Source organism: Stigmatopora nigra, chromosome 7 (genome assembly GCF_051989575.1).
Source record: "Stigmatopora nigra isolate UIUO_SnigA chromosome 7, RoL_Snig_1.1, whole genome shotgun sequence".
Lineage (NCBI taxonomy): Eukaryota > Metazoa > Chordata > Actinopteri > Syngnathiformes > Syngnathidae > Stigmatopora > Stigmatopora nigra.
In genome coordinates, this window is record NC_135514.1 from 8,086,803 (window position 1) to 8,099,722 (window position 12,920).

Sequence of the window (12,920 nt, forward strand, 5' to 3'; positions counted from 1 at the left end):
AAGGCTATTAATGTATGGGTCGTTGCCCACAAAATAATTAAAAACAATTGACTTTCTCTTTTTGTTTGAGTCATACTAAGAGTCTATGCCAAGGGTGGGCAAACTTTTCTGCCCGGGGGCCACATTGACTTTAAAAATTTGACAGATGGGCCGTATCAGCACAAGATACGATACATATAAAAAACTGCATCCGTAAACAGTACATGAAACATAAACAGAAAAAAGGACTAAAGTCTTAACATACTCATCATTAAAGTAAAAAGTATAAAGTACAAAGTAAAGTAAAAAGGAATGTATTAAGAAATATTAAAATGTAATTTAAAAAAAGATAGAGGGCCTGTAAAACATGAAAAACAAATAAGAGTGGAAAGAGCTACTCCCACTGGCTTCCGCGTGACGGTGCCATCTTGGGGAAAAAAAAACAAACTATTTGGACAACGTCGGTGGGCCGGATTAAAAGGCCTAGCGGGCCGAGTGTGGCCCGCGGGCCGTAGTTTGCCCATGTCTGGTCTATGCCTTCCTAAGAACCAACTGACCACTGCGTTATTACTCCAACAGTTTAGAATTGAGATGATTGAGGCCACGGTGCTTATTCGGATATTGTAATTAAAAAAAAAAAAAAAAGCAGAAATGTATCTGTAGCCTTTCCCAGATCCTGTCTCAGATGTCTACAGTCCCAGTTCCTATGACTTCATGCTCAGCTTTTGCTCCGACATTGACTGTCAACTACGGGGCCTTGTATGGACAGGTGGGTGTCTTTCCAAATCATGACCAATCAAGTGAGTTTACCACCGGTGGACTCCAATTAGGCTGTAGAGATATTTCAAGGATGATCGGTGGAAACAGGAGGCACCTGAGCGCAATTTTTAGATTAAGGCAAAAGCTGTGTATACTTTGTATATGTGCATGTTTCAAATAGTGGTGTGAAGGAATGTGACAAAGGGAGTCCAATTTCCAATGAGTTGTCAGGTTGTGGCTGAAGTACAGATTGTGTACGAGAATCTGAAAAATACCTCTAACCTTGTATATGTAACAATCTTTCCAGTATTAGAAAAATACACTCGTGTATTTAAATATAGTTGCAAAAAAAATGTTTTCCATATTGTCATAGTATGTTCATGTGTAAAATTTTAAAATGAAAAAATGGTAATTTGGGTCTAAGGGAGTATATGTTAAGACGTGGCAAAAGGAAACAACTATGTAAACTTTCAAAGTGAACTAATTGTACTATTTTGAAGGTGACACTTCTGAACTGTGCTGCCTAAGGTGGATAATTGACATGACTGATGGCTGTACTCCAAAAGAAGTCATCAGCACCTGATCCGACCTCTAACACAGAGCTTGTGGCTTCATGTTCACCTGTTTTAACCCAAGCCTTCTATTCCTGCATTACCTGTTTGGAGTCTTCTTCTTCCTGGGCTTTGCAAAACTCTTGCTCAATGGAGCAGTCGAGCTCGCTAAAAAGTCCCACCTCCTCGCAGTTCTTCAAAAAGCGTGTCGGCGTTGGCGTCTGGTCTGCAGATCAAGGAACAAATGCAATGAACATTATTATCATACCCATTATATGAATGAAGAAACTCATATTGTGGATTCTCTCTGAGTATTATTTATTTTTATTTTCCTTCTTTTAAGGTCTAGCTGTCATGATTTAATATGAAATGTTTGGTTGACGCCACATGTGCGGCATTCACTTAGTAATTGCTTGAAAAACAAATGATGCATTACAGTATATTGTGGTTGCTATTATGTTTTGAAGAAAAAATGACTACTTTTGTTGACAGCAACAATGCAGCAGATGAAGTACAGATCTTACCTACCATCCAGGGTTTCATTTGTTAAGCTCACTCAAAATCTGTGGCATTCAACTTGGCTTTGTGGGGGGTTCACACGGATCAGGTTTCAGACAGTTAAAGGCGATTTTAGAATCAGGGTTGTTTCAAAGGCTAAAAGCATAGCTCTGTCTGTTTATCTACTTTCAGGAGACCGTGGCTTGGTTTACTCTGAATGGCATGCTGACCTATGAACCCTAAATAAGTTTTTCTGTCCGGCGTATTCAGGTTTTTTGTTTTTTTCTTTTGGAGGTGAAAAGTGCCTCAAAAAAATGTGAGTACTGACATTTAGCTGCTGATAAGACCTACGACGAGTAAATGATTTTGTAAGGAAATACGTAAATCAAAGAACTACGTACAAAAGGGGGGTTGATATATATATATACACAGTTCTTGAGTATGTTTCCTATCTTTGAGGCTCAGAGGAAGACAATCATTTAAATAATGTATTGTGGAGATATTGCCATTTGGAGCCAAAAACCGAGATTTGATGTTTCTGAGCAGAAGATCATTAACACAGAAAAGTTTTAACTCACCTGATAACAAGTTGTCATTCTTTATAGAAGGAAACTTAAGGGTCATCTCATGTTTATGTCGATGTATCATCAGATGGTCTTCAGTGGGGAATCGCTTATATATATAAAAAAAACAAAAAAAAAGTATATAAATACCAAAGAATATCAAACTCATTTTAAAAAAAAACTCATTTTAGCACTACAAAAATTGTGAAGAAAAGGTATTGAGGTTTATTTTACAGCTGTTTTTCCTATTCCTCCTTTAAATGAAAGGGAGTAACCTCATTAGTTGACCTCTTTGACCTCTTCTTCATATTACACAGATGAACACACACTTGTACATGCTACATAGTGTGTTGTTTTGTCCTGACACACTTACCTGAGAACAGCCAGGAGCGTTACAAACATACGGCCTTTCCGGGTCTGAGTTCATCACAACTTCTCATAAAACTAGAAAAAAAAGCACAAAAAAAGGAAAATCACGAGAGGAAATGAGTGACGCAGGTTTTCACAGCAGCAAAGTGGAGGGGAAAAAATACACTCATTGTGTGGCATTAAATTATATTGCACCTGTAGCAGCTGCAAGGTAATTTCAGTAATAAAAGACGTCTGCTCGCATTTCACTTTAAATTACATTAATGTAATGGCTTGTGGTTTTCAAGGACTGAAAATTATGGATTTAGTAAAGTCTCCTCTTGGGACACCTGACAAACAAAGCTGGTACAGAATTTGGAAGCAGACCACATCTGCTGGATAAAGGTTAGCAGAAAATTGTTTTCACCTCAATTGTTTCTGTAATTTCCAATTAGAGAAAATGAGGAAAATTGCTTAAGACACTTAAATGTTACACTTGAATCTCATTTTTGGTTTTGGAGGATTATATCTTCAAGTTCCATCATAAAGCAGTCATTTCCCTGTCAAATTCACTTAATAGACGATAAGGACATCTTAATTTCAACTTTGTTATGCTATCAAAAGGTAGTGTTTTTTTAAATTATCTTTCAATTAAACTTTCATTTTTTATTGAATTAAAAAGTGTTTGATTGTTTTTACGTCTAGATCTAAATCGACAAGTAATAGAGGGAATTCAATGAGCTATGAGAACAAGCTATGTAGAACTCGTTGTGGTTAGCTTTAAACAGTTTATCGCCATTTTATTTTTCCAGAATTTGGGGGCCTGACTAAAATGGGGCCAATTGCATCACTAACTCCCCCTACTACCAGAATTAGAGACACACTGGAGCACTGGGGAAGAATTGAGGGCGTTTAAAGCTCTCTCCAACCCTGCCATTTTCTTCGACTTTAAGGACCTCAACATAATAAAAACGAGATAGTAAAAATAGGATTTAATTTATTTAATTTTTACCAATTCGCGCTTTTGAAATCATTTTATATTGGAAAGAAAAGGATTCACACTACAATAAATAATAGAGCATTTCTTAAAAGAAGTATTATTTGTCGTAACAGTTTCCATTAACATACCTGTCAACCTCGAACCATTTGTGATCTTACCAAATTTTGTTTTCGCCCTTACATATATGTATAAATACATGGAAAATCTTACCACTTTACTTTTTTGTAAAAAATCACGAACAACAAGTGAAAATGAAAGTAAACATAAACAAGGGAACAGGAAACGGAAATCACATGGTGAAAGTGTTACAAAACGAAATGTTTATCATGATCTTTTTTTTTTAGCCAATCAGAGGCGCCGGTACATATATCACTTGGCAGACATGCGTTTCCGGGAAGAAACAATGGCGGATGGTGAAAAATGGCTAGAAAGTGCCTTAATTTATTTTTTTTTCTCAAAATCACCGTTTAGCGTACCATTTTCATGTGTACAGCGTACCAATATAAAAATGGGCTTTCAGTTGTACCAATTACGGCGAGAACGTACCAGTTGACAGGTATGCATTAAGATATATTTTCTATAAATCCCCTCAAAGAATGATTGGTCTACGAATGATGTGACTCGCTCAGTCTTCTTTTCACTTATAGTAATTGGACTGTAGTCATGGCATCAACACACGGTAAATTGATCTAAAAATGCATGCATGGTAGAGCATCGCTTCTCTTCAGAGGGAACAAAAACCATCAAAACATTTTAACGACTTCCCAAGATTAGTCCAAGGCCGAATATGTGGTGGTTTAAAGACTCTGAGACCTGAATGCGTTGAGCAAAACACTATAACCTTGACTCAGTGTTGCAAATGCAAAACTACAAGCAAGGCTAGGCTACCTGTCTCAATTGCAGAGTTTAACGGTTTATCGAACACTCAAACCCTACTTGTAACTCAAGGGCAGTTGGCATATAAACTACAGTTGTAACTAGAGCTAGATTCTTAAACAACACTAAAAGTTCTTAGGACATCAAACTTTGAATTTGCTGGTCAGGTGCAGCACCTCTGACAGTTATTTTGTGTCCATGTTTTATACTGCACTTGAAACCCAAAGTGTATGAGAAGCGTCAAACTCTTTTTATACAGCAGATGGTGATTTTCCCATACATCTCACAACTACAAAATCTTCAGTATACTCCAAAAAGCCTATGCAACCTGTCCAATTATTTGTCTAGTTAAGGAAAACAACAGAAATCTGTTTGCTATCTCAGCACACGCATAACTGCTTCCGAGCCTTGTGGTTGCCAGACGTCTTTTGTGGATTTTTTTTTAAAGTACAGTCAGCATGTAGTATTCTTTATTCCACTGCAAGACATGTTGCTTTTTATGTCCTGCCTGGGCAGACATTTCCAGCTTTTCAAACACTGTTCATGCAATTGTTGCTTAGTCTTAATTGTAGAACATATTTTCGCAACAGGTTATTCTTCCTGGGAAAACCATCCACTTTGGAGCACTGCTCAATGATTTAATATGTCAACCATTTGCAAAGTACATCACTAATTAGTTTTATATTAAACAAAAACACAAGTATGGTTCCTCCTCAGTATGCAAAATTATAAAGACACTACATATAGTGTACATTAATACCTTTTCAATACATATCAAGACACAAGAAAATTCAATAAGACCCTGACTAAGTAACTGCAATTTTGCATCATCTTAACTCAAGAGGCTATAAAGAAACATAAAAGCAGTGGTGGATTGGTGACTGCAGATTTTGCCTGAATTATTCCTCCTAATTGGGCGCCATATTTGTCACATATTCCACACAACACATTTATGATTATTTTACCTAGAGCCAAGTTGAAGTGGGCACCAGATGTAAATGACTTAAATGTGTCTTTTTCAGGGCTACAGACTTATTTCCTCAAGCACAGTCAAAACACTCAAATATTGTGTTATGCTAAGCAGTGCTGTTTTCCAAACAAGCTGTGCTTCATTGGAAAGCCTGCAGAACAGGGTCTGGACAGGGTCTCTTTGTCAGGGACCAAGGAGGTCCTGCTCTCTCTTGCTGTCACCAGGTCGCTGTGGGCGCCTGAAAACCCAGCTGGTTCCCTTTGACACAACAAATAAAATATCAACCTAAACCAGTCTAAAAATGACAATTTTCATTCACCTTTCCATCATGGCTATTTGGGTATCCGTATCCTGCTTCGAACCAATTCTAAGGTAACAAACCGACAATATACAATAATGACAATGAAAAATATGCCTATTTTCGATTGTCCGTCTACCTCATTTGCCAAGAAATTCAAACCATATGAGACCAAAAAAAAGGTGTCATTCTTCTTTTTTAAAACGACTCAATGCCTTTCACACTTCTCCTAATCAGTGCTAAATGTCCTGTCCTCAGAGAGGCCACTTGGCTCTCTAATTTGATAGAGATGTTTGAGTTTAGCAAAGGTTATTTGGTTACGCTTTACATTAACTCTAACCTGATGTGTGCGCATGGGAAGGATTAAGGTGGCGGAGTTCAATTTCACCAAGAAATAAGGGAATGAATTCTCCAGGTTGAGTGCATATTTGAATTTCAACAGCACATCAAGGGAATGAGTGGCAATGGTGCAAAGGCATACGGGGTTAAAGCATGCGAAAACATGCACAGCAATTCAAACCTCTTGCTCCCCACTGCCTAGGCCTTTGACAGCACAGGTTCAAGGTGGGATCACCACAATCCCTTAGGCGGGGAACATGGTCCAGCTAGACAATGTCTGTGCACAAGCTCCAAATCTTTGACTGAACATCAACAAAAAAATCACAAATGTACAAGCCAATTAAAAAAATGTTAGAAAACTGAAAGAAAGAAAACTTTGGCAAAAACTACTATTAAGGATCTTTGTTTACAATGTGCCCGGGTAAAACTATTGACTGAACCATGACTGATTTCATAGATTTAGGCCATAATTAAGAAAGGAGGGTTTTACATTGAACACGTGTAACAACCATCACAAAATAAATGGAATGGAAATGGTGGTCATATTTCATGTGCAGCTGGATAATCAACAAGCTGATTCAAAATATGGTAAGAATTAGGTTCGCATTAAGATAATAAGTATAGTTATCAACATAAGTGACATTTTCAATTCTGGAGGCAATTGGAGTTGATTGGTTAAAAATGACAGGCATTACTGGACCCAGTCAAGTTGCCATGGTGCAAGGCATTTTAGTCTGTCTAGAACAAATCTAAAAAAGAATATAAGTTATTCTTTACTTCACAACAAGGATAAATACATTAAAAAAAACATGTACTGAGCATGTTACGTGTAATTATGCAGTTACACAATCCACTTTCTTTATCATCAGGGATATAAAAAGGAAGACTTTCTTGTAAATTCTTTCGTGAGCTGCAACTTGCGTTTCTGTTTTTGTTCTGTTCCTTCCTGTATACTCTGATTGTACCAACATGACCCATCAGGCACTCTTCGTGCAATCATTGGACCATTTTAACGCCAGTCATTACACACTACAATTTGATTGGTTTTCATTTCACTCATCTTAGGCATGTGTCAATCATTACGCATGGCAGCAAGAATTACCCTGGGGCTAGTTTACACAAACAGTACTGTACACAACATAGTTTAGATTTGCAGTAGTACAAAGTTCCTGGTAGGTAATAATCAAATATATAATAATGATTTAGTTGTTTTAGGTCCTGGGTTAAAAAGAAAATAACTTTTGTATGGGGTCTCTCTATCCAAAGGTTCCATTTTTACAATTAAAAATAAAAGCAACACTAATTTTATACAATTTTAGACATAACAAATGGCCGAATGGTGTTTACTGTAATCAAACAATTGACAATGTCATGAACCTTAAGACACTAGAAGAAAAGTGTTGCTGGTTGAATTCCCAGGCAGAATTAAGATGCCCTTTAACAAAGTAATTACGGAAGCATCTATAGCAGAGGTGGCCAAATCCGGTCCCCGAGAGCCCAGATCCGGGTCTGTTTTCCATGTTTCCCTCCACCAACACACCTGAATCAAATAATCTGGATCGGTATCAAGCTTCTGAACAGCTTGCCGATGAGTTGATCATTGGATTCAGGTGTAGAATACAGGGAGATATGGAAAACAGACTGGATTGTGGCTCTCGAGGACCGGATTTGGCCACCCCTGATCTATAGCAACAGATTAATAGAAGACACATTACAGTTAGACTGAACCATTAACAATTAATTAACAATCTTATGTACTATAGTAAATGCATTTAAGTGTAAGAGTCAACTACAGCCTTTTGTTATTCTATATATATCCATTGATTAAAATAAACAATAGTATCATCAAGCATAGAGCTTTTATATGAGGCGTTTGATTACTATGAATAATTAAAATGAAGCCACCAGATAATAGTGGAAGCCTACATATAATCATTTATCAACACTAAAAGCCTAGTATGCACGGGACACAAGTGGTTATTGATAGCGTGTCACATAAACATAATGACAATGGGCACTCATCTGATAATTGGAGCGCAGTTTGCCTGTTTTCGTGCAAAGTAAACCTCGGCAAACCTCGAAAAAGCAACAAAATCACTTCAAAATATGCCCGGATTGATTGTAAAAGGAAGGATAAATACGGATCTGTAGCTTTGCCTATCCCGAGATGGGACAAGCATGACAATGAACGCCCCAGCGTGGAGCGAGAACTGCGAAATAAAATAATAAACATGCCATCTGCGTGTGTAGATAATCAGCTGCGCTTGCTATCAGAAACCAGGACTTCACTCTTAACGGAGAAGAGCCAAGTGACATGTCAACAATGACATCGTGACACTTAATCACAAGTAACGTGCCACGAGGAGAAAGAAATATTCAACAAGCGTGTCACTGGAGCGACTAAAAGGAGCTTTTTTTTGCATTCAAAAGTGGCATCAAGAAGGTTGCAGGGGCGCACACGCGGCGAGAATTTTGAACTTACCAAACAAGTGTAGAAAACGTGAAGCGGCCCTCGGAAGAAAGCACGTTGGACTGAGGAAAAATTACAATACGAGCTATTTAGAGAAGAATAACGTCACCCCCGGGTGACGTCACGTGGGATTCCTGAAGTTCGAAATCATTGCGGTCGCTCCGCTTGGAGGCGGTGCGAGATGGGCGGAGTTTGACAGTGCGCACGCCGAGAGGATGACGATGGACCCGGGTGACGGACACCACTAGCTCTATGTGGCCGGGCGGAGGCTGGCTGGTGGCTGACTACCAGGGTGGGTGTGTGGGTGTAGTATTTAGTTGGTGCTATATAGTAAGTAAGTAGACTGAAAAGACTGGCGCTGGAACTCTTGCTTATTCATTACAATAATTGAAAATGCCATTGCTATTCATTGCAATTAGAAAAAAAGTAACTTAATTCCCTCAAGACCTGCAGTCCGCTTGTGTGGATATTACATTATATGAGTCATGTTAGCTCCAGGCCAGCCGGTAGGGTGAGTGGTTAGTGTGTTGGACTCGCATCTATGGGGTCCTGGGTTCAAATCCAGGTCACGTCCACCTGTGTGGAGTTTGCATGTTCTCCACGGGCCTGTGTGGGTTTCCTCTAGGTACTCTGGTTTCCTCCCCGAGGCTGAGTGAACACTTTGAATTGCCCCTAGGTAAGGGTATGAGTGTGCATGGTTGTTCTTCTCCATGTGCCCTGCGATTGGCTGGCCACATATTCACCAGGAGTCAGCTGGGATAGGCTCCAGCACCCCTGGCATGAACCTGGTGTATAGAAGAAATGAATAAAAATGCCCAAGACAACCTCCAAAAATGTATGCTCTACACTAGCTTTGAAGTCAAGTAGGTGGCCCCAGAATAATATACCACACAGACCACAACTGCCCCCTGGGATGCAGGTTTGAGACCACAGCTCTAAAGTGTTCAAAGGTGTGACTGTGTGTGTGTGAATACTTGCTTGGCTTTATGTGCTTTTAATCCTCAATCATTGAAAGTGTTATCAAAAATGAACGAATGGATGGATAGATTTAAACTATAATTGTACATATGTACTATTATGTAACTGCGGGAAACAAACAATGAATTACTCTTTAATCTTAAATAAAGAATGGCTTTTTCAATGTTAGGAAATTCCTGTTTTAATGCCACGAGACCTTCAGGAGCAAGAGGTTGCAGACCTTTCATATTAAACCATTCAATTTCCATATTTTGCTCTGCAGTGGCCGGAAACCCTGCAACCCCCTCTGGTCCTCAAGAATTAAGAAAAGTCTTTATGGATTAAAGTAAAACCCATCCAACAGTTTTTATGGCCCGTAAGAGGAGAACATTTATGTGTCTCAAGGTACAATCTACTCTAATGCACCCAATAGGTCTAATTATTGGATTCCAACTATTTGTATCACTGCCAAAAAGCTACACATTTGCTCTCAATCTGTTTAAGCACAAGGTTACAAAAGCAAAAGCAGTTGGACCATTATTGTAGATGATCATAGCAAATCTTGCAAGAGCATAGAATGCTTTAAAGGATGACATTTTGGGTGCAACCCTTCTTCACAATGCTGAAACTCAGTCATTCAAGAGTACAGCAAGAATTTCAGGACTTCAACTCTACACCGAAATATGGAAATTGGCTTGGTTGCTGGAGAAAAGCCAGTCCACTTTCAATCACTGTAGCTCTTGATTAGCCACCAATCTTTCAAATCACTCTTTCTTTCCTTCCCTGGATTCTTCCTCCATGTGCCTCAAATTGTTTTACCGAAGATTCCATGTGTTAATGGAAAAAAGATGAGTTCAATTAAATAAACTTCCCAAAGGTGAAGATAAAGATGTCCCAATTCTTTAAATTGCCATGTGTCCTTGCTATTTGTGAAGGTCCATTCAAGATCTACAACACAGTTGACCAAATAGAAGAACATACCTCCAACTGTTCTTGTCCGAATGCTTCTTTGTGTGTGCTTTGTTGTCCTGTCAATTTGTTCCTATTCAGTTCCCTGCTTTCTTTCAATTTGTCTCTACATTGTTGTCAAACATCATGTTTGCTTAGTCCAGTTGGGTCACGTTTCCTGTCATGGCGAGTCTATTCCCTTTTCTTTGGACACTAAATGTGAAGCAAAAGTGCAAAAATAATATTGTCACCAATATTTTCCATCATTGCTTTGCATTCACAGCAACTGCAGTTGTGCCACTCGACTGTAAAAAAAATGTGTGGCTTTTTTTCCCCCAGCTCAGAAGAAGAGATTTAAAGGACTTTAGAAAACAGGCCATTTATTTAGTTGCTCTCTTTTGACCTGCCGGTGCCAACTTGGCTGTGATTTCTGAGGGCCACAGACACGGCTGGTGAAGGAAGCCATAGCCCGGCCAGCTCCTGGGATTAATGACTGTTCGCACATTGAGAGATGTTTACCACTTGCCTGCGACCACTCCGCTAAGAGCACTGTCAGTGAAACAATAACGCAGTCTGAAAAGCCCTCATAACTCAAAGCTCCTCCGCCTGTGTCTTTTAACCAGAGCTTTAATCAACGTTTATGACATCCTTTTGTCTCTTTATTGCCAATATATTACCCAAGCGGTCCAAACATTATGTTCTCAGAGAAGCAGACTATTAAGGCTGGAAAGCACAGATGCGATTCGGGTCAGTGACCCACACTAAAGCCAATTTGATCTATATTATACTAAACCTTTTATTATTATGCCTTTGTGCAACACTCATGAGGAAGTTCACCTTGGAAGGCATTGACACTGAAGCATGGATGGCAAAGGGTGCAGGGAGCTGTGAAGATATTAAAAAAAAATAAAAAGTTGATATCTGTGGATGGTTTTATATTTTTTGCTAAGCTACAAATTGATATACTCTATTGATAAAGTCTATTGCTCTGTAATGACAAGCTGTTACATTGCTTTTCATAGATTGTTTCAGTTCTGAATTTCAGAACCAATAGTTTAAATAGTGTAAAGAAACCAAAAATCTCAATTTCCATTACACGACTGTCAGGCACCTTCAATGTGCAAACAGTTTTATTTCAATTTAATCGAATTTTAGACTTGTTAACAAAAGTACACGCTGTCTCTCATGCAAAGCCTGTGGGTTCGATTAGCGGCCAAGCGATTCCCGTCCGCCAATACAATCTGTGCCAAACAAAGCAAGCAAATGTGTTGCTGTTGCGCTAAAAGTGACTACAACAACAATATTACAACTCCCAGAGGGGAAAATTGTTTTTGAAAATTGGAACAACATGGAAGTCAACCAACAGAGCTTTGTACTGTATGTTACACTTCATCTAACATGCTCAGTCCTCCACTTTAAGACAAAATTTGTTCATTTTCCGAAACACTTATCCTCACAAGGGTCGCAGGGGGTTACCTATTCCAGCCAATCACAGGGCACAAGGAGACGGACCATCATTCACGCTCACTTTCATACATAGGGGCAATTTAAAGTGTTCCACCACCCTACCATGCATGTTTTTGGAATACGGTAAGGAAACTAGAGTACCCGGAGAAAACTCATGCAAGCCCGGGGAGAACATGCAAACTCCACACAGTGATGACCCAACTGGGATGGAACCCTCAACCCCAGAAACTATGAAGCTGACGCACTAACCACTCATCCTTTGGGCCGAAATAGAATATAGAATGTCGAGAGAGTCTCAAAACAAAGAGTTTTTTGTGCCCTTGTTGCATCCAGATGAAAGAAAAATGACAAGCTGATTAACAGTTGAGCCTATACAAGCATGACTGTTGAGCCTATTTCCACAAAATGTATGAGCTGGGTAGCTCCCATAGATAACCCAAGTGACATTCCAGCTCTCAAACACTTTAGCCTTTAACATTTACATTAGCTTGCTGGAGAATGCAGCTGTCTGACTGATGCTTCTGTGGATTTATTAGGGTTTAGGATAATGTTCGCTGTGCTTACCATGGAGCCATGGCTCTGTTAACATCTGAATGGAGCTGCTGTTTGCCTGCCTTTATATGAAGGAGTATCAGACTGGAAAATTGGGTTTAAAACTGAGGGAAAAGGTTATGAATTTTTGGGAAATAATATCAAAAGAAGTGGTGATATCTGTTGGAACATTGTGTAACCAAATGAAAACCTCTGAAAGAATACATAACTTTTTGGGGGGAAGTACAACGTGGCATTGTCTGTTGAAGTTCTCTTTGCATATACGTTTGAATAGTTCTGTTACTTGAATTAAAAATGATACTCATAATATTTTATTCCAATGATGTTTCCTGCTGGTTTTTTTTT

The 12,920-nt window shown here is 38.9% G+C and overlaps 1 protein-coding gene across 3 annotated transcripts in view; it reads right to left on the minus strand.

Annotated features, from left to right (window-relative positions):
- The window catches only part of creb5b (cAMP responsive element binding protein 5b), a 49,297-nt gene that overhangs the window by 27,909 nt on the left and 8,468 nt on the right, over positions 1-12,920 (minus strand). For 2 of the 3 annotated variants that reach the window (XM_077721744.1, XM_077721745.1), the window contains exons 5-7: positions 2,724-2,794; positions 2,366-2,459; positions 1,394-1,515 (exon numbers count right to left, since the gene is read on the minus strand). In XM_077721744.1, the coding sequence (XP_077577870.1) occupies positions 1,394-1,515; positions 2,366-2,459; positions 2,724-2,777 (270 nt within the window). In that variant the 5' untranslated portion in view covers positions 2,778-2,794. Of the gene's footprint in view, positions 1-1,393; positions 1,516-2,365; positions 2,460-2,723; positions 2,795-8,663; positions 8,841-12,920 lie in introns of those variants that run through there. The other variant, XM_077721743.1, reaches the window with a different exon arrangement.